Source organism: Pleurodeles waltl, chromosome 11 (assembly GCF_031143425.1).
Source record: "Pleurodeles waltl isolate 20211129_DDA chromosome 11, aPleWal1.hap1.20221129, whole genome shotgun sequence".
NCBI classification, from domain to species: Eukaryota; Metazoa; Chordata; class Amphibia; order Caudata; family Salamandridae; genus Pleurodeles; species Pleurodeles waltl.
The window spans coordinates 716,153,208-716,180,633 of record NC_090450.1 but is presented as its reverse complement, the minus strand read 5'-3'; the positions used below and the strand labels follow the sequence as shown (position 1 = coordinate 716,180,633).

Below are 27,426 nucleotides of genomic sequence, written 5' to 3'. Positions count from 1 at the left end.
CCTGACTGCGGCGCGTCTTCCTCTCCTTATGGTGTCCTCCTCTTGTTGTGGCTCCATCGTGGCCGCGGGGACCAGGAAACAGCACTAACAAGCCCTGATGCTGCTTTCATACTAGTAACCAGCATGATAGTAACATCTGGATTGGCGGGAGTGGCCTCTCTCAGCGCTCACAAGCGCTGGAGGCCTGTGCTTTCTTTAACCCAGCTGGGTTAGACAAGTTTAAAGTACGAATGTCAGGCTGTCTGTCACAAGATGGCTGGCCAAAGGGACATGCACACTTTAAACTAAAGTGGACAGCTCCCTGCTGCTGTCACTCAGGAGCAGTGGCCCCACCCCATCCTGACACTTAGTTCAGAAAGAGATGCTGAAAAATAAAATGGTAATCAATAACTTTTATTACCGTTTTATTTTTCTAGTTCTAGGGGCATTTTTTTAGCGGGGTGACGTTCCTCCGCTCTTGTGGAGGGGCCACCCCTGGTAAGCCACTTGTGCTGAAGACGTGCATCAAGTGTAGTAAACTCCTGAAAGGAAGGTATTTGTGTTTTCTTTACTCTTTCTAACATCTGACCGAAAAAAAGGTTATGTTCATTATTTACACTGATCTTTTATTTTTGGCTCACTCCATCCGTTTGCTGTGAAAGTACATTACCAGAGAGTTTGTAGACAGTGGGTCGCGTGTGGAAACTGCATGTGCTTCACATGTGTGAGCCTGTGCAGGCTGTCTGGTGTTTGTGTTTGGTGCTATTCTGTACACTAGTCCGTATGCATGCATTCTTGTTTCTCTGTTGCTCTGTGTGTCGTGAAGACAGTCTATGGTTTGTAAAATAAGGGGCCTGTTTGTCTGGTGGCATGTATGCATGGTTGTCTGTGGTGTGTTGCTCTGTTTCCTGTATGTGTGATCAGTCAGTGTATGTAAATGTTATGTGTCCGTGTTTATGTAATGTACCATAAAAACAAAGCCTACTAGCTTGTCAGTTTTCAGGGGTGTGGAATTCCTAACACCTGGTGACCAGGACACATTATTTGTAGTCGGACATCAAGTTTTCACGTTTACTTTGTCTACTGAACTCAACCCCAGTACAGCTAGTTTGCTGTATCACAGTATAGTTCTGTGTAAAAGACTTGCCCACCACTAAAGCAAATTTTTTATCCATATGTGTAAGTTGTTCAAACTTAGAGTGGAAGGAAATGCAATAAGCTGTAGGCTCAGTTTGCATTTCTGACTGTGCTTCCAATATAAAAATAAGTATACATGTTTTCAGAATGTAACAATTTAAGACTGTTTATAATGACGGCTTTGGTCACATGGTATCTGTGTTTTTGAACATTTCCATCTATATTTATCCATATTTATTGTTTGGCCATCTTATCAGCATTTATGTATATTTATTTTGTGTTTTATGAATAAATCTGTAAAATCGTATATTTCTACATTTATTTAACTGATAAACATACACACCTACTTTGATTCCTGTCGTGTTTTAGCAAATGAAGAAACTAAATAGCCTAACAATACACTCACAGGTAAACGTTCCCCTTATACTGCAAATGTATTTTAAAATACACTTATTTAAGGAAATCTCATCCTGTTTGTCAGTCCCCATGCTGTCTGCTCAGGAGTTGGTCTGGAATTAGGAGAGCATGGAAGTCACTCAAAGGAATCCCGATTGTCTGTATTTTTCCATTTGTAAAAATAAATGCAGACAGAAAACCTATTGTCATCTCTGTATTTGCCTGTAAAAATCAGAAAAAGGGGAGCCTCCTTTTTAATGCTCCCAGAATGCCTCTTGTTTATATGCAGTCCATGTATAAGAATGAAAGCAACGTTGTTGACTTTCTCTTGAACACAAAACAAGTTGCAACCACAATAGTAAGCAGTCGATTGCAGGTCACACAGGCAACAAAGTTCCCTTTTACTTCTTCACACTCTTGCACTCACATAAGACATATCTGTTGTGGATTTTGTCCAAAACTCAGTACTGTACCTGCCTATAAACCATCTATCTCTAACTGAAGAGGCCATGAATAACTGACCAGATCTGCATTGTACTGCTGACCATGTACTGCTGACCAGTCGGAGGACCCTGCTCTAGTCCATCAGTGCAGGTCCAAACAAGCTACATACTATGACCGCTTCTTGACCTCTCACAATGACAATCAGATAAGGGATGATATATTTAAAATTCCATCCCATCAGATCTCTTCCCATTTCTCCTCCCCCTAGACCTGTAAACTTTAAACAAAATATCTTAGAATGGACAACCAAGTTCAGTAACCAGCTAAGTGGACTATGATCATAAGAAATACCATAAAAGGGTTTGCGGAGCTGTTTGAAGCTGCCAGCTTAATGAAAACTATAAACTATGTGCCTCTCACACTTCTTCATCCATCACAGTGTCCAGTGCTGCAGCCCATAACACAATAACGACACCTCGATGGTGTAGGAGGCTGGCCTGGCTTGTAGTGGGTACCAAGGGGTACTTACACTTTGTACCAGGTCCAGTTATCCCTTATTAGTGTAGAAGAGGTGTCTAGCAGCTTAGGCTGATAGAAAATGGTAGCTTAGCAGAGCAGCTTAGGCTGAACTAGGAGACATGCAAAGCTCCTACTATACCACTGGTGTCACATGCACAATATCGTAAGAAAACACAATACACAGATATACTAAAAATAAAGGTACTTTATTTTTATGACAATATGCCAAAAGTATCTCCGTGAGTACCCTCAGTATGAGGATAGCAAATATACACAAGATATATGTACACAATACCAAAAATATGCAGTAATAGCAATAGCAAGCAATGTACAGTCGCAATAGATTGCAATGAGAGCACATAGGTATAGGGGCAACACAAACCATATACTCCAAAAGTAGAATGCGAATAACGTATGGACCCCAAACCTATGTGAGCTTGTAGAGGGTCGCTGGGACTGTAAGAAAACAGTGAGGGTTAGAAAAATAGCCCACCCCAAGACCCTGAAAAGCAGGTGTAAAGTGCACCTAAGTTCCTCAGAGAGCACAGAAGTCGTGATAGGGGAATTCTGCAAGGAAGACCAACACCAGCAATGCAACAACGATGGATTTCCAGACGAGAACCTGTGGAACAAGGGGACCAAGTCCAAGAGTCCAAGTCGTGAGTGGGCAGATGCCCAAGAAATGCCAGCTGAGGGTGCAAAGAAGCTGCTACTGGATGATAGAAGCTGTGGATTCTGCAAGAACGAAGAGGACTAGGAACTTCCCCTTTGGAGGATGGATGTCCCACGTCGTGAAGAAGCTTGCAGAGGTGTTTCCGTGCAGAAAGACCACAAACAAGCCTTGCTAGCTGCAAGGGTCGCGGTTAGGGTTTTTAGATGCTGCTGTGGCCCAGGAAGGGGTTTGGCAGTACCCGGGTTCTGTGCTAGAGACCCGGGGGATCATGGGATTGTCTCCCCAATGCCAGGATGGCATTGGGGTGACAATTCCATGATCTTAGACATGTTACATGGCCATGTTCGGAGTTACCATTGTGAAGCTATACATAGGTAGTGACCTATGTATAGTGCACGCGTGTAATGGTGTCCCCGCACTCACAAAGTCCGGGGAATTTGCCCTGAACAATGTGGGGGCACCTTGGCTAGTGCCAGGGTGCCCACACACTAAGTAACTTAGCACCCAACCTTTACCAGGTAAAGGTTAGACATAAAGGTGACTTATAAGTTACTTAAGGGCAGTGGTAAATGGCTGTGAAATAACGTGGACTTTATTTCACTCAGGCTGTAGTGGCAGGCCTGTGTAAGAATTGCCAGAGCTCCCTATGGATGGCAAAAGAAATGCTGCAGCCCATAGGGATCTCCTGGAACCCCAATACCCTGGGTACCTCAGTACCATATACTAGGGAATTATAAGGGTGTTCCAGTATGCCAATGTAAATTGGTGAAATTGGTCACTAGCCTGTTAGTGACAATTTGTACGGAGAGAGCATAACCACTGAGGTTCTGGTTAGCAGAGCCTCAGTGAGACAGTTAGGCATCACACAGGGAACACATACATATAGGTCACAAACTTATGAGCACTGGGGTCCTGGCTAGCAGGGTCCCAGTGACACATAACAAACATACTGAAAACATAGGGTTTTCACTATGAGCACTGGGCCCTGGCTAGCAGGATCCCAGTGAGACAGTAAAAACACACCTGACATACACTCACAAACAGGCCAAAAGTGGGGGTAACAAGGCTAGAAAGAGGCTACTTTCTCACAGATGGTCATCACGCATGGCTTGGAACCGCTTCCAACATAGGATCAAAACAGACCGTCCACTTCCAGTAACCCAACCTATAAGGTGTAGCGTGCTACCCATGTAGACAAGTGCTTCATCGCCCCACAGACGGAATTATGTGCTGCATAAATGGTGCTATACAATACATTTAGAGCCATTCGATGTGGCACAGTTTTTGTTTGAGGACCATTGCTTGTTTGTTAGCAGTTGTGCCGTTCCTGCACTGCCCTTCTGCATGCTGCAGAGCAGTCGGGCTTCAAGAGGTTTCATTTCTGGTGGACTAAACAGCAATGTTTTGCCGAGCTCCATTGAAAAACTTCTGCAAGTGTTGTTTAAACTTGTGAAAATCATTCCTTGCTAATCAGCTCAATGAAGCACATGGGCCAGTTTTCTGAATTCCTCCGTGAGCTTGTGTTCGGGAAGACAGGATACTACGCTTACCCTGATTCTATTCCTGTGAATGCTCATTATCCATGTTCAGAGTTAGCAGCTTTTCCTTTAGCCTTGCAGGAAAAAAATGTTTTATTCCTGATCTTAGAGCGCTTTAATAAATTAAACATGTAGAGAACCCACTCACTCAACATTCGAAAAAAACATTTTTTAAACTTTCAGGGGGGTATGGAAAACACTATACAGATATCAGTGTAATGCAGAACAACTGTGGAATGCCCAGGCTTCTCTCAAATAAATCACGTGGAACATTGTTTTAAAAAAAATATTTTCTGACTACTATACTGAAGCTGCAGGTAAACCCCATCACATTGTTTACAGCGTACGATAAAGGATACATTTACACCATTGTTTTCATGAAACAAAAATTCTCAGAACTGAAGATTTAAATGCTAGCATTTTAAATTATGTTCCACAGGAAATCGATTTTTTTTTTTTTTACACAAAACTGCAGATTTACCCCAACAAGTGCAGTCTGAAGTGCAGTTCCTGCACTTCAGATGCAAAAAATGTCTTACCAATTTGTCGTAACCTGTTTTGGCTCTGTACGCTTCTCGTAGCCCTTTAAAGGGAATGGTAGAGGACTTGCACTGGTTTAAATCTCTTGTGAGAAGTTAGCTTGTACTGTGACAGTATTTTCTGCATTCTTCTCCTTACCCCATCATTTTGTTGTCTAGCTACAGCAGGCTCTTCCTTTGTATTGTTTTTGTGTGAGTCTTTTTGGATTGGGAGGAGGAATATAGTACCTCAATTTTGTGGTTTTCCCTCTGTATGCTCCAGGTCGTTGGCCACAAGAAAGGTCTGGATGTGATGGAACGTGCTGACCCCCTCTTTCTGCTCATGGGCCTTCCCACCATTCCCGTCATGCTGGTGCTGGGCAAGATGATTCGCTGGGAAGATTATGTGCTGCGCATGTGGCATAAATACTCCAGCAAATTGCAGGCTCTCAATGCACTGCTGTTAGGTAAGAATAAGATGCAACTGACCTAAGGACTGTGGTACTAAACTATGTACTAGAGCTTCAAGTTCGATTGTCACACTGACGCCTATGTTTGTAAAACAGCACTTTACATTATCAGCTTTGCAGAGTTCTGTTTTAGAGAGATGCTACAAAAATCATATCTAATATACCATAAAACCAAAAATTTGAAAATTCTCTACTCTCCCCCCTTACTGGTTTAATTTCTTCATTAACATTCATCTTTCTTTCCCTATTAGGCATCGGCCGCCCTTTACCCCACATGCCTCTGGAGTCCTATCCACAGAGTGACCACTTGTCAGTTTCACGCACTCTTTGTGGAGCACTTGTCTTCCCATCAATCGCCAACCTGGTAGGCCGAGTGATGTTTCGTGGTGTAAACTCCAGCCTCCAGCGAACTATCCTGGTGAGTTTGACTGGAATGCTGTGTTGCCTGATGGTTTTGCTGATTGTATGTCTGCTATCATTTGTCTGGGAAATGGTTTACTCCCCCAAACCGAGGACCAGCAGTTTGCTACCCTTTACACTTGGGACAAGTGGTGTGCTTTCCTATGAATGTGATAGTGGGGCAGTTGTATTGTTACCCGACACTGTTTTAAGAAGCCCATAATACAAGGAGGTAATTTGCAAGGTGGCCATTTGTTTATGGGAAGGAAAGGGTGCTATCAGTCATGCACCGGTTTGGTGGTGAGGTGTCCTTCATGCATGGAATAATTGGTGTGATGCGTCTTTTTCTGTGGGACCACTGCCGCCTTTATTTCTAGGTCAAGCCTACCTGACAGTGCAAGGTGTCTGGTTGCAAAAGATCTATTATCAGCTTGCCAAGATTGTACAGATGACTTAAAGCCCTCCCACTACTTTTGTATGGCTGGCTTTATTGTTGCTCTCATTTGCTTGCTTCATATTCCATCCTTAAAGTCTTTGTAACAAGGAAAACAGTGTACTTTATAGGAATGAACAGTGTGATTCATATTTGTGCTGCATTTGCTTCACCTTCTGGAATGGCAGAACATTTCTCTTTGTGCTTATGACCATGATCATCAGGTTGTTCTTTTGGTCTCTGTTTTATGTTGGGCCCTTAGAATGCCAGCTTCAGTGGGCAGTATTTCACACTATGGTGCCAGTCACACAGGAAAGGCACGTCGCAAATACAGAGAGCCCCTTCTGTATCTAGGTAGTGTTAGTGTAAGGTTCTGTATAGGACGGCAGTCTGCTGACATTTGTACCTGGATCCATTGCCACATTAGCACTTTTGCATGTGTGAAGTGCTGGTACCTTATTTTTGCACAAAACCATCTCTGTTGTCTTCTTCACTGTGACTTGTTGACACAATGTCCAGTGTAGCTCTGGACGTTGTGCACAGTTACTTTGGTTTACTAAACATCTGTTTGTTAGACAGGCTCTATATTGAGCGGTCATTTTAGATGAATATTGCTGCACTGACATTCTTGGTGTCTGTGACTGGCATTCTAATTGTGCTGCTCGGGACAAGATTGTGGACAGCATCTTTGCATCAATCATGTCAAGGATTTTAAGAGCAGAGTTTTTAGTGCAAATATCTCAGTCATACCTAACATTGGTCTCTGTCATTTCTCGCAAGTCAGAAAACTTGTAGAGTCCAGTAAACAATCTGCCTTATTTTTTGAAATTTCAGTTGCTGCACATTGACATACTAAATAAAATAGTTGTATACAATGGTGAGGGTAGCACATTAATTAACCAAGCTATGTTACAGTGCATATCATTTGCAAATTACCCTAGATAGTAAATTGTGTTACAGATTGACCAGGCACTCAGAGGAGTACAGTCCAGTAAGATCAATGGGAGAATGTGTCCCTGGTAATGTAGATCCAGAAGCGGAGAAGAAAGCACTGATTCCAAGTTGGTGTTGATCAAAGTCTTTAATCCTTAAGACAGCGTTTGTCATAGGTGAGTTTTCATTTTTGCAGAAGAACAGCCAACACGTGTTTCGTCACAACAGTGACTTTATCAAGGCTGCAAAACAATAATCAATACTAAGTGTCGTATAGTACTTTACGTATATGCAAATGAAAGAAATGGATTATGCCCGTGATCCGCTTATCTTAAAATGTGTGAACATGCACACGTTAGTGAAAAGAAAGTGATTGGCATGGCAGACTATGTGCTCATATGTGTCTACTATCGGTTACGAGGTGAGAGAGGAAAGAGAAGAAAGTGAATTGGACATCCAAAATCATCCAGTGAAAGTTAAGAAGCATAGGAAGTTCCAAAGGATAGGTATTGAAAATGTAGACCAAAAAAGCCCGGGTGCTATATAGTGGACTTAAAATAGTAAATTGTGTGCTCTGCTTTGTGGCAATGTAGGCAGACGGTTGTTGGACTCAAGAAGGCACAAATAAGTTGGATATAAAATGTGACATTCGTGGTGATTCAGTTTGCCTGGATCTTTCTTTTACTCTTTCACAACTTGAGAACCATGATTTAACAGGCCAGGCCAGGCCAGGCCAGAAAAATGGCCTGAAAGTTACTGGACTATGAAGAACTTTCAGGTCTGCAAGATTTGTGCGACCCGCAAGACACCAGACACAAACCTTAATTTTTAGTTGTAACTGAGCAGAAGAAGATGGAGACGTAGGAGTATTTCTTGGTTGAAATTGAATCCTAATATTGCTTTCAGAAAGCATAAAGGAAAAATTTACCTCTCTGGAAAATTCTAAGGTTGCTTAAAAAATAACTTTCAGTTCACTGGTCCTTCTGTGGAGTCATCCCATCAGGAAAACAGTCTTGAAGGAGAAAAGCCCACAGTGACAAACATTTATAAGTTTGTATGCTTTGTGCACCAACACCCAAGGGTAATGCCAAATTAAATGTGTGTTTTTACGATTTGATTATTAAGATGTGGCAACCTGCTAAAATGTCTCCTGGCAGTGTTGTGTTATAGCAGAAGCTTGGCCTGGGGTATTAAGAGTGGCCAAAATATCTCACACCCAGAACATCTTGTTTGTAAGTCAAGCCTACTTGACAGTGCAAGATGTTTGGTTGCAAAAGATCTATTATAAACTTGCCAAGATCGTACATGGGACTTAAAGCCTGCACACTGCTTATTATTGGTTGGCTTTATTATCGTTCTCATTTACTTGCTTCTTATTCAATGGTTTGCCTTCTCCATCTTGTATTGGGCCCTCCCGTAGAGCATAGCCCCTTTACTTTCAATACTCACTTTTAGGAACAATATTTTCTTTTTCCAGCAGTCTCCACTGCGTGCTTGTCTGACTTCCTCCTGTTCCATGTTGCTGTCTCTTGTCTGTCTGCTTCCCCGCCCCCATGCTGCACACTTTTGTTTCTTTTTGCTTAAGCACTTGTTGCTCAAATGTGAATTTAGCTTTAAAAACAAAAGTCTAGAGGCATTTGGCAAAGCAGGAACAGTTTGTTTTAATTAAAGTTATGGCTGTGAGAACAGTTACAGAAACGTTTTCTGAGGACTGTCTCAAAGTACCAATGCTTTACAGCACTGTCAAAAGCAGTTGGCAAAGCCAATATGTCCCAAAGTGCCATTGCTTATTTGTATAACCAAAGGTTTCTGACTGTGAAGCTTGCCCAAAAAACACAGTTCCATTTCTAACTCTGCCAATGCGAGTTGGTCGACCATGCAAAATCTTTTGGCAGGAGCCAAACCCTCTGAGCTACCCTGCACGCTGCCACACTTTGGCATATAGTTAGGCTTTATTCAGTCCATTGATTGCACCTCCACCAAGCAACAAGATGGTGCTCCCAAAGATGGGAGTCTTCTAAAAGTGTTTACATATTGGCCCTCATGGATTTACACTGGATAATTGTTTCATCCCCATAAAGAGAAACAATGGGCTTTCTCAGCAAGTGTTTTAAGTGCTATTGTTTTCATTCTTCTATTAGTTTGAAGTATACCTTTTCAAAGGAACAACAGTGATAACAACTATTGAAGTACGCCTACACTGCTCAGACACAAGTACCTCTGGAGAACAAAGAAATGTACGCTGTTTGGCTAACCCTTGAAAGTGCCAGGATCTAGGACTTTGACACAGTGAAGCAACCCAACATTACCAAACATGAATGTCCTTAGAACCCCCTGTCTTCCCCAGATAGGAGAGAAAAAGCTTGAGAAGCACATTAGCAAATGTCATGTAAGATTGCCATTGTCTAAACTGAAATATTTCCTTTGAAGAAGTAGTTGTTTAATTAAACAATAAAATGAGGACGCTCTCAAGTATGTGTATAGGAGAAAACCAGGATCCAACACATCTAACTGTGGGCTGGGTTAGGAGTCGAATTAATTTAGTTAGTACATGACAATCTGAGCATAGTCTGGCAAGGGCATCAATGCAGTTGTGTGGTTATAGTTACTACGTTACTTTTCAGGTTCACATCCTCACTGTAGTGTTCTGGAGCACCGTTATAGTGCTGGCATTTGAAAGGTAACGATGGAAGGAAAGAACTTTGCCATACATGCAAGAAAATGAAAACATATTAGCAAGTTTATGTAGCAAGAACTATACCTAATGAGGTGACAGAGTGTTTTTAGATATATTTGCAGTCAGATGCACGGATTATTTACTGGCAGGACACATGATTTTTAAATTATTCAGGAGTATGTTTGTGTGGTTGAAGATTAACTTCTCCGCTCCCAAGTTAGTCCGGGCGTAGTAATTATAGGAACGAAAATGGAACTACTTTCCTTTGAGGCAAAACAGAGAGGGCCTTTTAGAAAATACAGAAATTAGTCCTAGTTAAGAGAAAAGATTTGAAAATGGAGCAGAGAGGGAGTACTGTAATTCAATCATGAATTAGAGAAAATGGGTGTGAGGTGAGTGGTTTGAAATTCATACTTGGTACTTGTTAAGATAGAGTGAGCACATTTGAACTGTTTCCTGTTTGCAGAAAGATGAAACAGGAGAGGCCCTAGTGTACAACAGTCACAGGGAGGCTCTAATGAAAAAGTCCCTTATTTGAGGACCGAAGTATAGATTCCTCATTAGATATGCCTGAACATATGTTTTTTAGTTCCAATCCTATAATTTCATTACCAGCTTGAAAAGGGAAGGTGAATGGGCACAGACTTCTTTTGCACAGGTACAGCATTCACACTAGTGTTGTACGTCAAAACCTGAACAATCGTCCCATGGAGAACCTGCAGAAAGAATTAAAAATGAAGGAAAATAGATTCAAGCTCCTGAAGATTTGTGTGAGCTTTTTTGACTATAGTTTAAGGAACACAGCTTTCACCAATCTTTTAAAGAGTCTTTGATCAGAGCTGTCTTAAGGGGGGACTTAATGAAGGGTCATCTAGAAGAAGCATGTGCTCTTCAGGTCTGAAAGAGAGGAGCCACTGTCGGATTCCATACCTTCTAAATATCTTTTGATGGACTATAATAAACTACAATATGGAGGTGTATTTCCATCATTGTTTACCCTGGTGAATGTCATTACCCAAATAAAGGAGTCCTATATGCTTTGTAGCCTTCTATTTCTAAAAATGTTTCCCATAGTTTCCTTTACAACTATAATTCTTCTGAAGGATTAAATACTTTTGCAAGGGTGGAGTTTATGGCTGCTTCGAGCAAATGTAGTCTTAGTGCTGGGATCGCCGTGTATTTTAATCTGTGCTGCTACTGTAGGCAAATCTTCATTAAGCACCTCTTTACCAGAGCATCTAAAAGTGTTCCTAGCAGATGAACCGGTTTAGATTATAGTGCATGAAATAGAATCAGTGCCTCCATATTTTTGGTGTGCTGAATTATAAAAAAACGAATATCCTTTTGCTTTTTGGAAACTAGTCGTGTAGCATTCTGATGTATTTTTGAAAGTAGTTCTATTGCTTTGGTTTTAAAAGTATGAATATTAATAGACTGGCAGGTACAGGGAATGATGCTTTTTCATGATTGACCAGGCTCAGGTGTCCTGAGACACTAATTTTTGTTGGTGATATTGGGAGGGCCCTCCTGCCTACAAAGGATACATAGTCCTACAGGATAGTGTACATCCTTATTAGAAAACAAATTGGCTGACTTTAAACTACTTTAAACCACAATAAACAAAGGTGATTGATGGTCGAATCATTCATTATTTTTTACATTTCTAAATGAAGTCATAGTTAGATCAAAGTCTAGTATTGACCCAGAAGTGGTGTCTTTTTATGTTAGTTATATTTTTTCTGTTGATAAAATTCCAAGAACAATAACCCAGCCAATGTACTTTAAAGACTTTGTCAAGTATGAAAAATTGCTCTGGTGCCATGAAGGTCTCAACATTGTGGTTTGTCTTTCCCACCAAGAGGTACTTGTGGCTTTCCTCGCATTTCCTTGGTGTTCTGAAATGGGAATCTGACCTTTCCACTACTAGTGATATGCTGAGTTGTCAATTGTTCTTCATCCGGGATTGATTCACTCTTATGAGTATCCAGGTCCTTTCTGCTGGAAACCAAGTTCACTGTCAGTCGCACTTCTAGACTTTTACCTTTAGTTAGCATATGATGACTACAACAAGATTTTCTCTAAATTAAATCGGAACAGGGAGACGGGAACTCTTTGGATGAAGGATTCAAAGCCAAACCAATTAAGTGAGGTAAGGATCAACCGCACAGAACAGTTTTTTTTTTTTTTTCTGCATTTCATCCAAGGTTTGCCAACCATGTTGTGTAACAAAGGTGCAGACTGTCATTTGATTGACTTATGACATGGAAAAACACATTTTGCTAAAAACAAAAAAACAAAAACAACACTTTTTATATTTAATCCCTTGGATATCCTGGACGTAACGGTTACGTCCTGGGAAGCACCGCTCGGGTTCCCAGGACGTAACGGTTATGTCCAGATAGAGGCCCTCGGGGGAAGCGGGTGCGCTCCCCCTGGGGCCACGGACCCCCTCCCCTGGGCAGGGATGGAAGGGGAATCGCTTCCCCATCCATCCCCATCCCCCCCGACCTCCCCGTGGTGTCTGACATCATCGCGTGATCATGTGCTGACCTCATCAGAGTCCTACCGCTCCGTGGAGGAGAAATGCAAAAGCATTTCTCCGACGATCACGTGGAGGCATCAAAGGAAAGGCCTTTCCTTTCCTCTAATATCTCTCCCTGCATTTCTGCTGCCCGATCGCAATACGATCGGGCAGCAGAAATGCCCACTAGACATCAGGGAGTTTTTTTTTAGTTGTTGTTACTGAATAAGGGGAGCGGCCCCTTGGGCAACGACCGCTCCTCTGGGGGGTGGGGAGCAATTTGTTTTTTGGCCATTTCTGCCTCCCCTGGGGGCAGATCGGCCTAATATAATTAGGCCGATCTGCTCCGGGGAGGGACGGGGGGGGGGAGAAACTGCTAGACACTAGGGATATATATATATATATATATATATATATATATATATATATATATATATATTTTTTTTTTTTATATATGTGGGGAGCGACCCCTTAGGCAAGGGTCGCTTCCCTGGGGGGCAAATTGTCTTCAGGCCAGATCAGACTATTTTTATTAGGCCAATCTGCCCCCAAGAGGGGCAGAAACCACTAGACAGCAGGGATTTTTATTTTTTTGTGTCAATTTCATGTAAGGGGAGCGACCCCTTAGGCAAGGGTCGTTCCCCCTGGAGGGTAAATTTATTTTAGGCCATTTCTGCCCCCTTTGGGGGCAGATCATCCTATTTTTATCAGGCCGACCTGCCCTCGGGGGGGCAGAAACCCCTTAGGCACCAGGGATTGGGGTGTGTGTATGTGTGTGTTTTGTTTGGGGGAGGCAGCTCCTTGGGCAATGCTCTCTCCCCAAGGGGGCATATTACTGTTGGCCATATCTGCCCCCCTTGGTGGCAGATCGGCCTATTTTTGGAAGGCCTATCTTCCCCCAAGGGGTCAGAAAGCCCACCAGAGACCAGGGAAGATTTTGTTTTTCAAAATAAGAGGGTGGGGGTATGGCCATACCCCCACCTCGAATAAATGGAGCCAAAGTTGTTCTGCCCACCAGTGGGCAGATGGGGCAAATACCCCTGATCCACACTCAAGGGGGGCAGAAAGTCTACTAGATGCCAGGGAATATAAAAGAAACAAAAAATTGTGGGGTGGTGACTACCAACCAGTATGGGCCTGGTTATGCCCCCACCCCAGCTGAAGGGGGTAACAGTCTTTCAGCTCTTAGCTAACTCTCAAAATCATCCCACTTGAAATGGTGAGGGCTGCACTTTTTGGACTTTGGGACGCTGCCATGTAAAAAAAAAGTCCACAAGAACCAGACACATCTGAAAACTAAACATCTGGGTGATTCCAGGGTGGTGTGCTTCACATGCATCCTGCACCATTTTCGTACCCACAATGCCCTGCAAATCTCCAACTTTGCTGGATATCGCACAATTTTTCCCACATTTTTGTGATGGAACCTTCCGGAATCTGCAGGAATCCACAAAATTCCTACCACCCAGCATTGTCTCATCTATACCGATGAATTCTGCCGCACTTGTCAGCCTAAAAATGTTTTTTTTCAAATTGCCCTTTTGGACCCGCTTTGGTTCCCCCTCTATTTCAACATGTTTATGGCTCTTCCCTATCACAGTCACTTGGCCCACCTATCATTTTTACCGGGAGACTGAGGGTTACCGGGACACTGAGGGGAACGCTGGGTGGTAGGAAATTTGTCCTGGTGCGGTGATCCCACACAGAAATGTGGAAAAAATGTGATTTTGTTAGCTTAATTTGAAGTTTGCTGAGGATTCTGGGTAAGAAAACATTGGGGGATCCTTGCAAGTCACACCTCCCTGGATTTCTTCGGTTGTCTAGTTTTCAGAAATGTTTGGGTTTGGTAGGTTTCCCTATATGGCTGCTGAGCCCAGAACTAAAAACCCAGGTCCCCTCCCCCGCAAAAACAGGTAGTTTAGTATTTGATCATTTTGATGTGTCCACATAGTGTTTTGGGGCATTTCCTTTCGTGGGCACTAGGCCTACCCACACAAGTGAGGTACCATCCATTTTTATCGGGAGACTTGGGGGAGCGCTGGGAGGAAGGAAATTTGTGGCACCTCTTGGATTCCAAAACTTTCTGTCACTGAAATGTGAGGAAAATGTGTTTTTTTTGGCCAAATTTTGAGGTTTGCAAAGGACTCTGGGTAACAACCTGGTGAGAGTCCCACAAGTCACCCCATCTTAGATTCCCCTAGGTGTCTAGTTTTCAAAAATGCACAGGATTGTTAGGTTTTCCTCTGTGCCGGCTGAGCTAAAGGCCTTTATCCACAGCTAGGCACTTTCCAAAAAACACGTCAGTTTTCTTTGGGAGAATGTGATGTGTCCATGTTGCATTTCCTGTCATGGGCATTAGGCCTAACCACACAAGTGAGGTACCATTTTTATCTGGAGTCTTGGGGGCACACAGAATAGCGGAACAAGTGTTATTGCCCCTTGTGTTTCTCTACGTTTTTCCTTCCAAATGTAAGACAGTGTGTAAAAAGACGTCCATTTGAGAAATGCCCTGTAATTCACATGCTAGTATGGGTACCCCGGAATTCTGAGATCTACAAATAACCACTGCTTCTCAACACCTTATCTTGTGCCCATTTTGGAAATACAAAGGTTTTCTTGATACCTATTTTTCACTCTTTATATTTCAGCAAATGAATTGCTGTATACACAGTATAGAATGAAAACCCATTGCAAGGTGCAGTTCATTTATTGGCTCTGGGTGCCTAGGGTTCTTGATGACCCTACAAGCCCTATATATCCCCGCAACCAGAAGAATCCAGCAGACGTAACAGTATATTACTTTAAAAAATCTGACATCGCAGGAAAAAGTTAGAGTAAAATGTGGAGAAAAATTGCAGTTTTTTCACCTCAATTTCAATATTTTTTTTTATGTCAGCTGTTATTTTCTGTAGGGAAATCTTGTAGGATCTACACGAATTACCCCTTGGTGAATTCAGAATTCTTTTGTCTACTTTTCAGAAATGTTTGGCATTCTGGGATCCAGCAATGGTTTCACAACCATTCTGTCACTAACTGGAAGAAGTCTGAAAGCACAAAAAAATTGTAAAAATGGGGTATGTCCCAGTAAAATGCCAAAATTGTGTTGAAAAACTGGGTTTTCTGATTCAAGTCTGCCTGTTCCCGAAAGGTGGGAAGAAGGTGATTTTAGCACCGCAGATCGTTTGTTGATGCCATTTTCAGGGGGAAAAAACACAAGCCTACCTCTTCAGCCATTTTTCCTTTTTTAAAAAATTTTTTTTTTATTTTTTTAATAAAAACAAAATGTTCGCTGTATTTTGGCTAATTTCTTGGCCTCCTTCAGGGGAACCCACAAACTCTAGAATCCCTAGGATGTTGGAAAAAAGGACACAAATTTGGCATGGGTAGCTTATGTGGCAAAAAGTTATGAGGGCCTAAGTGCAAACTGCCCCAAATAGCCAAAAAAAGGCCTGGCACCTGAGGGGAAAAAGTGCTGGAAGTGAAGGGTTTAAATAAAGGTACTTTGGCCAGAGGAGACAGCAGAAATATTCATTTTTGAAGCATAAATATTCCCATTCTCTTCTCAACCAGTGGCAGAACTGGTGAAATGGGTGATGCCAATGGTTATCTAAGACTTCGTAGGGGATGATGTATATGGAAGTGTTCTTAGGTGCATAATGCCACACTCATTTGTAAAATTTCAAAACACTTTGCTGCCTGAGCGTCCTGAAAGCTCTGTTCCTATCTAACAGGTGAATTCAAACAATTTACACAGGTACCGCGAGTTACTTTTAGCGCAAAAATATATTGGCCAAGTTATTGCGCATTTCTTTCTCTTTGTAGATTTAGAGCAGTGCGGTATTACGTAAGCACAATATCCCTGTACTAAATGAAAACACCATGCACAGTTACCACAAACAAAAAGCTAATCTTGCAGACACTTGTATTTCTGACAGTTATTTCCCATTTATGCGAAAACCCCTAAAACCATGGGTAAAACAGCCACATTCGCTTGTCGTAAAGGCACGGCATCGCAGGATTTAGATTTAGAGATGGAATCTGAATGACTTCTGGAGTTGGGAAAGAGAGAGAGACGGATGTGGGTAATCTATGACACGTTTCCAGGGTAATTGTGCAGCCACCCTGCATTTTAGAAAATAAGTGGAATAGTGGAAATGTCCATCCCTTGGATTTTATACTAGTTGGGAGGAGGACAACTTACGTTTTACCTTGGTTAAGCCAGTCCCTCTGAACCAGGTTAGCCTTTCATTAAGGTTTTCAGCGGCCTCGCAACGATCACTCCCTCCTTGTATGTTCTCTGATCTGGATGCTTCTTCTGCGTACTTTGTTCTCCAGAAAGACACTGCCTCTTTGTTATGTCATGTAATGGATGAGATCCTGCCAGCCTCGCTGATATGCCATGATGACATAATTCCAGCCCTTAGCTGGAAGTGACTGTCCTAACTCCCTAGGACTTACCTGTGCTTGGACCTCTGTCCAAGCAAAGCCCTTTCAGACTTGACTCCTGTGTCCCACCTCACTCCTCTCCTTACTCTTTCTCTCTCACTCAGGTTTGTCTGTTTTCACCACCTCACTGTTTGGATCTGGCACTTTTCATGTTTTTGTTTGCTCTGCCAATGTCTGTTATGACACTTAATTGACAGATTTTATCACTTTTTGCCACTGTTTGTTCTGCCATTGTTATCTGCTTTGCCATTTCCTTGTCATCTGTCAGTTTTTGTATCTGTTCTCTGTTCTTGTAATTTCATTTTCAACTCCTTTTTTGTGCCTTTCACTCTGCCTTGGCTTACTATTGTTCTTGACTTTATGCTATTTTCGCCTCTTTTCTGTTATTTTCTCTCTCCTTGTCTGCTGATTCCTATTCTCTTTTCTCCCCCTGACACGCCTTACCTCCTCTATATGATTCTTCTTCTCCTCTCCTGTTTCCTGCTTCCCTCACCTCAGCACTACCACCACCCCCTGCCCAACCACCAGTTCCAAGACCTACTTAATGGCAGGCGCAGTACACCAAAAGTAAGCCCTTCTGTGCTCACACAAACATACCCTGGGCCTGGTCTTCCTCACAGAAAGTTAGCTGAAGCCAGTCTCTTTCCTAAACATAGCCACTGCTATCCCCGCCAGCTACAAGATCGCCAACCAAGGCCAGCAGCTCAAGCTGTGAGACGGAGTCGCCATAATATTCTGGGACACCTTAAGCAACACCAACAACACAGACACACCAACTAGCTACATGAAGCACCTCATCATTCAGCTAGAAATCACAGCTAGGTTCATTTTGTGCAGAACCCTCTTATACAGACCACCGGGACCCTACGCCAACTTCTCCAGTGACATCACAGACTTCATTGCGCCCCTCATCATGGACTCCAGCACCTACGTTCTCCTAGAAGGCCTAGACATTCACCTGGAATTACCGTGCTAACCCAAACTCAGTCATCCTTCTGGAAAATCTCAGGAACCTTGGTCTCACCCAGCACTTCAAGGGAACAGGCCTAGCCACCTGACACATACTAGACCTGATTTTTCTCCTCCTCCTACATCACAGCTGACAAACCATCACCTGAACAGACCTTGACCTCATTAGCTTCAGCATTCCTGTCTGAAGCCACAGGAGACCCACCACATCTGGCCTTGCCCGCTGTTGCTGGAATGAAATCCTAGAGATGGAGACAGCTTTTGCCCTCTCTGCGCACTGATCCAAACCCACCAGCAGCCTGACGAAAGACATTGAGAACTTCATGGACTTCATGGACTTCATGGACTGGATCACCACATGCACCTGACTCCCTGTCCCCCTTCAAAAGCGGCAAAACAGCAGGAACACAAACACAAGCTAGCTGGTACACAGAAGAACTCAGGCGGGCAAAAAAAGCACTGTAAGCAACTGGTGCGCAAGTGAAGAACGAGCTAAGGGTCTGTGGATCGAGACCCATTCAAATCCACCCCACCTTAAGACACTACCACTCGCAAATCTGGAGTACTGAGTGCACAGAACTCGCATCAATGCTAGTACCAGCTACAGTAATGAAATAGCTGCCATTGTTAAAGATTTCACCACACCTGCAGCCACCTCCAACAACATCACCCCTTCTCAAGATGCAGCAATCTGTTGGACTTCTTCTGCAACCGGACCCCTTTAACCTTGTGGGCTCCCTGTCTCAGCCGAAGAATGTACCCTGACCACATGGCCTGCCTTCAGCATAGAAGAAACTGCTGGTACCATGAATTCCATCCTATCTGAGCCTGCCCCTACTATGCCTTCAACAAGGGAATCCCCCCCACCCCCCCACCACCCTCCCCTCCCGTCCCCCCTCCCCATCACAGAAATCCTCACTTCGATCCTCAGTGCTTCTGTTGACTCATCTACCTTCCCAGAATCTTGGGAACATGCCACAATCAAAGCCCTGCTCAAGAAACCTTCTGCAAACTCAACCAAGATCACCAACTTTAGACTGATCTTCCTAATACCCTACACTGCTGAGATTTTAGAGAAACTCCTCAAAAGTAGCCTCAACAACCACCTTGTCAACCACCAGCTCCTTGCCGCCACACAGTCTAGATTCAGACCCAGCCACAGCATGGAAACACAGAGTGGCCAGGGGTCCCATCCTTCTGGACCCCTCAAGAGCTTTTGACACAGTATCCCACCCAGATGCTTACATTAAATCATTGGCATTTAAGGACCTGCACTCTGCTAGGTCTACCCCATTTTTGACTGAAAGAACTCAGATGGTCAGGCTTACTCCATAAGCCTCAGAAGCCTGTAAACTCTTTGGCAGAGTGCCTCAAGGTTCATATCTCAGCCATACCCTTTTTAACACCCACATATGACTCCGCTAGGCAACGTCATCCATGCCCCCAACATCAACATTTTTCTATACTCCAAGAACACACAACTTATACTGTCCCTTTTGGGCAAAACCTGAAACACAAGAAACAAGTTCACAGCCTGCATGCCTGAGGCCACCACCTGGATGAAATTAAACTTTCTCTAATTCTACACCGACAAGACAGGAGTAGTGATCTTCGGTTAAAAAAAACAAAACCTCTCACCCTGGGACTCCACCCATTGGCTGGCCGACCTTGGACCCACACACACCATCAGCTCCCATGTCAGGAACCTGGGGATCACCATTGACAACAATCAAGACATGTCCCCACCACCTCAGCTTCCTCATCCGGAGGATGCTGAGGAAGATAATCAAATGGCTCCAGAGGAACACTGGAAAAACCATTAGCCACCCTCCTGTCGCCAGCAGGCTGGACTACGGGAAAACCTTCTAAGCCAGAATCATCAAGCAACTCACCAGAAAACTACAGACCATCGAGAACTCAGCAGCCAAGCTTATCCTCAACCTTCCACATTGAACTCTCATCACACCACACCACACCTGAGGGACCTTAATTGGCTCCCAACAGATGAAGGCGCTCTTTCAAACTCACCTCTCACATCTTCAAAGCACTACACAACACAGGTCAGGATTACCTGAACAATGTCATCTCCTTCCACTCAGCTAGACTCCTACTTGCACATATTTCACACAGACACAAAAACAGAGCTGGAGGTCTTCTCATGCATCACACCTAAAGCTTGAAACAACCTTCTTCTACACAGAAGAGCCTCCTCCTCTATACTTGAGTACCATTTTATACCCGAGTTCTACAAGAAACTGAAGCTTTTGCAGCATGAATCCTTTTTTGGATTCACATGCTGTGCGTTAGTTTGCCATCTAGTGGTTGGGTGCAGAATTGTCTCTGTTTACCTTTTTTTCCTTTGTTTTTTTCTTTTTTCTCCCCTTGGGCATCGTCGACTGCCTTTTGGTGCTTTCCTGTCCCCTGTGTGATGTCAGACGGCGCCCCGGAAGTTCCTGTGCGTGGTAGCCATCTTCAGATTTTTTTCCCCAGCCATTTTAGTCTGGAAGCAAAAGGAGGCGCTCTGAAGTTTTTTGGGACAATGTCGAAGAATCCTGAAAAAGGCATTTTTTTTTTTTTAAGAAATCACTGAACGAGAGACCGAAGAAGACCGGTAGAGAGAGAGGGACCTTCGCTCACGCATCCCGGCAGGGGACCCTGCCGGAATTGGCACAAGGCTGGAAAATGAAGGAAGGAAGGGTCATGGAAAACACGCCCTTTAAATTCTGCCTGAAATGCCATCACAAAGTTGCACATCGCAATCCGCATGAAGTTTGAGACCTCTGTCTGCCGAGAGACAACCGGGGACGAGGACTGCAAGGCCTATGCTGCATTCGTGCCAAAGACTCTTAGGGTGTGCCGAACGCAGAGAGAGGAACACCACGCAGAAATGCGTAGCCAGAAATCACAGGTATATGTGGGCCTTTCCAGCGACAATGAAGAGCAGGTCGGGGCCCAGAATCAGCCCACAGAGGATCGGACATAGAAATCCTCGAGGGCGGTGCTGAGAAGAAATGCGTGGTGAAGAAAGTGGCAAAGGACATCGAAAAGAGGCCTGGAAAGGTAAAAAGACTGCTGAAAATCTTGGAGGCTAAGATCCCCAAGAAAAAGTCGCACAAGGCAGTCCCGTTGTCCAAGGAAACGACAATCGAAGGTGAGCCACAAGCAAAGGAGGCCCAGGGATCCCAGCCCAGGATACCAATGAAGGCAGAGCGTCAAAATTGATGAAAAACACTGTGGCTCGAGAGGCCCCGAAAGAAACCCAGAGACCGTCTGAGGAAGAACTGGCTACTCTGAAAAAGAGATAATCTTCGATGCAGGATGTCGAAAGGGCCTTAGAGGTGGAGAAGAAGAAACGGAGATTAGAGGCAGAAATGTCAGTGCTCCTTCAACGCAAGAAGGAGTTTGATGACGCACTAAAGGAATTCAGGATTTTAAGTAAACTCCCAACGACCACAGGCGTCGAAGAGGCTGCTTTAGAGGCCCTGGTGACACCAGAACCCCACGAAGAGGAGGCCGTAAATTAATTCTACGCCTCTGAAGGCAGGAGACTTTGAGGATGAATGGCATGACCTCGACAAGGAGAGCCCAGAAGATGAGGTTGACAACTACCCCTTGAGACCTTCTCTTCCTGACAACATTACACTCTACAGTAGCCTGATAAAGAGGGCAGCTGAAACTGATGGACTGCCTCTAGAGGAAGAGAAGGGGAGACTCATATTTTCTCCTAGAAACTCTTATGCCATCTTTCAAAGGAAATGTGTACCTCCCAATGCTACCCGGCATCCTGAACAGGGCAAGGAGGCCTTCAGAGGACCGGCTTCAACTAAAGGTCTGACACCAAGGGTAGAAATGGAGTAGAAACCTTCTTCAAAGGACCTAAAATACATTCAGGGGAACACAGTGGCAGACCCTACCGTTTTTCTCTACCTCCAGAAGAAGGAGAAATGCACACACCTCCACTGCCATCTTCCTGAGAAAGCAAGAGGTTTCACATGGTAGGGAGGAATATAGAAAGAGAGCCTGCAACGCAATGGCGTATAGTGAACGCCAAACTCTCCTCAATAGATATGGCCACCAACAGTGGGACGAAATTGAGGATCTAAAAAAGAAGCTTCCAGAGGATAATAAGAAAAGGTCAAAAGCAATCATCCAAGAAGGGAAGAATATCGCCAACACTTGTCTGAAATTAGAACTGGATGCGGCCGATACAGCGAGCAGACAGATGTGTAAGGGCACAACTCTTAGGAGACCTGCTTAGCTTAGGATCTCTGGCTTCAAGCCAGAAATTCAGGCCTCTATTATAAACAAACCTTTCACTGGAGATGCCTTGTTTGGTCAAGAGGTAGACGAGTCCTTACAACAAATTAAAAAGGACAGTGAGACACCAAAGGAAATGGGCCTTTTTCAATACAGAAGCACTTTTAGAAGGAGAGGAAATAGGCCCAGAACGCCCACAGGAAGGGGATCCTTTTCAACTGGTCAATAGCAGCAACAACAAGCCCAGAGTGGTTCACACAAAGCTAGTTAACAAGCCGGATCCCAACAGTGGCAATGTCCCGCAAGGCAGCCCTTTCGTGGTAGAGGGGGAGCTAAGGGTCAAACCTCCAGAGGAGGAGGAAACTTGAAGTGACTCAGAAGTAGTCTCATGCCCTCACACAACACCAGTGGGGAGGCAGAATATTGCAATACCCACATGAATGGGCAAAGATCACCATACACAATTGGGTTTTAAATGTGGTATGCCATGGCTACTGTATAGAATGAACAAGCCCTCCACCACCAAACCCTCCAAAGAAGAAAAGGAAACAGAACTGGTACAACTAAGGAAGGAAGCAAAATAATTCCTGCAAAAACATGCAATAAAAAGGAGCTGAACAATGGCAACTACTCATCCTAGTTCCTAATGCCAAAACAAGATCTTACACAAAGGCCTATCCTGGACCTCAGACTCATAAACAAATTAATTTGCACACATCACTTCAAAATGACAACAATACAAGAGGCAATCCCATTTCTACAAAATGGGGACTACATGTCAACCATAGACTTACAGGTACCTATTTACACATACCCCTGAATAAGACGCACAAAAAGTACCTCAGATTTGTACTCTGGAAGGTACACTAGCAATTCAAGATCTTGCCCTTCGGCATAAAGGCTGCACCAAGGGTTTTCATAAAATGCCTAGCAACAGTCGCAGCATTCCTTAGAAGAAAGGGGATTCAAGCCTACCCTTACCTAGATGACTGGCTAGTGAAGGCAAATACAAAGGAAAAATGTCAAAAGGACATTCAAACAGTGATCACAACCCTACAAAAGCTGGGGTTCTCCATAAACCACAAGAAATCATCCCCACAACCACAACTAGAAAGATTTTTCTAGGAGCAAGACTGACTGAGGGAAAATAAGCATGAGCATAACCTACTCACAAGAGAGTACAGGCAATCATAGAGCAAGCTTGGCTTTACCAGAGAGGGTATTACCTAACACAGTGAGGACAGGGGTGAAACTAATGGGCATGATAGCATCATGAATCCCTCTCATAACCCATGCAAGACTCCACATGCACCCATTCCAAGAATGGCCATGCAACAATTGGTCACAAGCCATGGGGAGTTGGGAGGATCTATTGGTTGTAATCGCAAGGGTACAGAATGAGATACAGTGGTGGGCATCCAAAGACATAACCCGGGGAGGCATTTCAAGACAACAACTCCATTGGTGACCATTACAACAGACGCGTCTCTCAAGGGATGGGGAGCGCACACAGGCAACTTGAGAATTCGGGGCCAGGGGAACAACACAGACTGAATAAAGCACATCAACTTCCTAGAGAGAAAGACAGTGGTACTAGCCCTGAAAGCATTTCAAACGCAAGTAAGAGAGAAAACTGCACTGATCCAGACAAACAATACAACAACGTTTTACCTGAACAAACGGGGGGAGGACAAAGTAATTCACTGTAAGCAAACTAGCCCAAGAAATATGAAAATTGGCAATATCGCATAGGATCAACTTACAGACAGTCCACCTGTCAAGGAAGGACAACCGAGAGGCAGACAGCCTGAGCAGACAAGAAAGCAGCTCACACAAATGGGAAATAAAACAAGAAAGCCTAGAAAAGATCTTCAGGCTATGCGTCACACCACCAATCAACCTGTTCGCAACAGCAGAAAATAGGAAATGCCAACTCTTCGCCTCCAGGTTTGAAGACCACCAGTCAGAAGGGAAGGCCCTATTACTAAAATGGTCAGGGAGATTTGCCTAGGCGTTTCCACCGATTTCCCTAATACCAAAGGTACTGGAGAAGGCCAGACAACCGTGGATGATCAAATTCAAGGAGGAGTGAGACCTGCTCACAATGCAGAAGGAACAAGTGTTCCACCTGGAACCTGCAACTCTGTCTGGCAGCCTGGTGCCTGAATACAAAGAATTAGGACACCTAAACTTGCCACCTAGAACCATGAAAAAACTGAAGGGGGCTAGAAAACCAACAACAAGGCAGTGCTACGCAACAAAATGGGAAAGGTACCTTCTATGGTGCTCAAACATAAATGCCTTTGAGATAATATCTAAACAGGAAACAGTACTAACCGATCTGGTTATAACCACTGGAAGTTCTTGTCCAGCTGGATCTAGATAATCAAGAGGCGCATACCTAACAACAGTTCAGTGGCCACTCAGCAATTGAAAAGATTGCACGAAAAGGCAGCCCAGCCTTGGTGAAATGCACAGTTAATCTTCTTTTCCAATCACACAATGGTCAACTAGTCTTGTTTTACACACACTGACAGAATACATTGACGATTTGTTTGTCCAATATGGATACTGCAACTGGCCAATATTACACTTTGTCACATTCTGTAACACTGGCCGGCATTAACATTTGTTACGTAGGACTCGGATGCCTACCTGTTCTCTTACCTACTGCCCATTGAAATCTAATACTATTTGGACAGCCGGGCTCACCACAACTTTACAGATTCAGTAGCTAGCCAACCTGACCACTCTGCTAATGTTCCTTAACTAGATGACCTTAACAAGTTTTGGTTAGCATTGCTACCACTTTTATTAGTGACTACAATTTCTATTTACCAAATACCCCCACATGCAAGGCCCAACAATAAACTTTGTTTCATTTGCAATTATCACTTGAACCTTGAAAAGTCCCATTTAAAGGGATGAAAAGTGTGTGGTCTCAAGTTCTTTTGACAGAAATTGTCTGTTGCTCGTCAGAACTGTTCTGCGTTTACAGAGCAATAAAATTATTTTGCAAACCAGTCGTTTATTACACATTCATGTCCATATAATATTGTCAATACTAGCTTGGCTTATAGTACTTTAGTAATTTTGATGTGCTGTCTTCATGTATTTAACTCCTAAGGAAAGTGTATTTTCATTTGTTGTCTCTTTTTTGCTTCCCCTGCCATCTGCCTGTTATCCTAGGGGTGAGGTTCGCATTTGCTCTTTTGTTTGCCTCACATAGCACCTGTTTGTTGTACTACAGGGGTTGAGTGCATGATATTTTGGATGAGGGCAGTTTTGCATTTGATGCCTCGTTTGTTTCACCTTGGCCCTATATTTTCCATTTTACAGGGTGGCATCGCCTTCATTGCTATCAAAGGATCCCTTAAGGTTTACTATAAACAGCAGCAGTACAACATCCAGAACAATAGGCGAATCCTCAACTACCACACCGTGCAAGAAGAGGACACCCTTGTTACCATTGACAACGACGACAGCGGCAATGAAGACAACGTGACCTAATACTTCAGTGTGTGCTTCCCACTTCCCTTACCTGCACCCCAAAGTGAGATGAACTCCGACCACCCCCAACCCGGAATGCAATTCCAGTGATTCCCTTTCGTAAAAGGATTGTTTTCCTTACAAGTTAGCTGCCCAGCTTTTGTGGATTCCATTCCACCACGTGATTTCCTCTTACATGCAGTGAACAGTCTGACTTTGAAAGAGGCAGAATTTGTGTAGTGCTACTCGGTATGGTCACCACCTACTTAGGATATTTTTGTTTTTAATGAAGGCACTTCTCCCCACTTGTTTCTTGCCCCTCTGACTGTCCCTGCATTTTTGAAAGCCTTGTCTCCTTCGTGAAAGGTTTGGACTGAGTTCTCTGCACCACAGCCTGATATTACTTTGATCAATTTTACAATTTATTATTAGTTTTCATGTGCTGGTGAGCAGATGCCGGCACAACATTCTTGTTTTTTCTTTCAAATCATTTGCCCCTATTCATTTTCAGGTTTGTAAATCATGCCTTGCTGGCTGTCTTAAGTGCTGTGTATATAAACAAGAGCTTTGCAATGTGCTAATGTTTTATTTTTCTGCTTTCTGACTACCACACAAAACACACCAAGGAGTGTTTTGTCTGACTTAATTCAGATAATCTCTAATCCCTTAAAGTTTTTTGTATTTGTTTCTGATATCTTGGTGAACCTAACTGACGGATGCCTCAGCTTATGATAAATCTTTGCTTACCAGCAAATATTGGATGAAAGTCTATGGCTAACAGCCTCATTACACTGGGTTTGAACAGCCTCAATAAGAGAACCACAGGAGGAGCCTATGCTAGTTTGAAACAAATGAGGGAAGGCTTTTTGTCCCATAGGTTGCTTATCTTAACATCAATCACTTGCATTGCAGTTAGCATAACTGAGGAAATTCTGACTGGCTTTGTGATTTCTAACTTAATTGGAGCTACTCCCTTTTCCTGGGAGTACTAGTTTCACGATACCAGATTATGCCACCTCTCACCATCCTCAAGCAGTATTTCCTTATAATGGCCACATTTGGAATTTTTATACACCAGTGTCTAGTACTCCGACTCTGCACCTTTGCCAGTTTCTTCAAATTTTCATCAGTTGCCAAGTTCACAAATTACCAAAAGCCCAATAGTGAGTTTGTTGTGCTGTCCACTGGTGCGGGTCTCTAAAGCTGCCCTTAATGCCACTTCCTCACACTGCCCCCGCTGTGCATCAGACCTGCTTTTGGAATCGGGAGTTATTACGTAGCCAGGGCTCCATTTTGGTTCAGATTTTGCCCCGTGAGCCTAGTATGGTAACCGGAGAAGAAGTTGTATTGTTAATTTTATGTGGTGTTCACATACAGGCACCACTAAGGAATAGAATACACAATTTGTTTGAGTACGATAGCGTAGTCTAGACAACTTAGAAGGGATCGTATTATGGGGGTGATTCTGATTCTGGCGGGCGGCGGAGGCCGCCCGCCAGAATTCCGCCCCCATTATACCGCTCCGCGGTCAGAAGACCGCGGAGGGTATTATGAGTTTTTCCCTGGGCTGGCGGGCGGTCTCCAAAAGACCGCCCGCCAGCCCAGGGAAAAACTCCCTTCCCACGAGG

At 43.7% G+C, this 27,426-nt stretch overlaps 1 protein-coding gene across 1 annotated transcript in view; it reads left to right on the top strand.

Annotated features, from left to right (window-relative positions):
• LOC138266052 (E3 ubiquitin-protein ligase MARCHF5-like) overlaps positions 1-26,375 on the top strand; it is a 65,298-nt gene extending 38,923 nt beyond the window's left edge. The window contains exons 4-6 of the mRNA XM_069214392.1: positions 5,488-5,671; positions 5,926-6,092; positions 25,649-26,375. Of these exons, the coding sequence (XP_069070493.1) occupies positions 5,488-5,671; positions 5,926-6,092; positions 25,649-25,819 (522 nt within the window). The 3' untranslated portion in view covers positions 25,820-26,375. The remainder of the gene's footprint in view (positions 1-5,487; positions 5,672-5,925; positions 6,093-25,648) is intronic.
• The last annotated feature ends 1,051 nt before the right edge of the window (positions 26,376-27,426 follow it).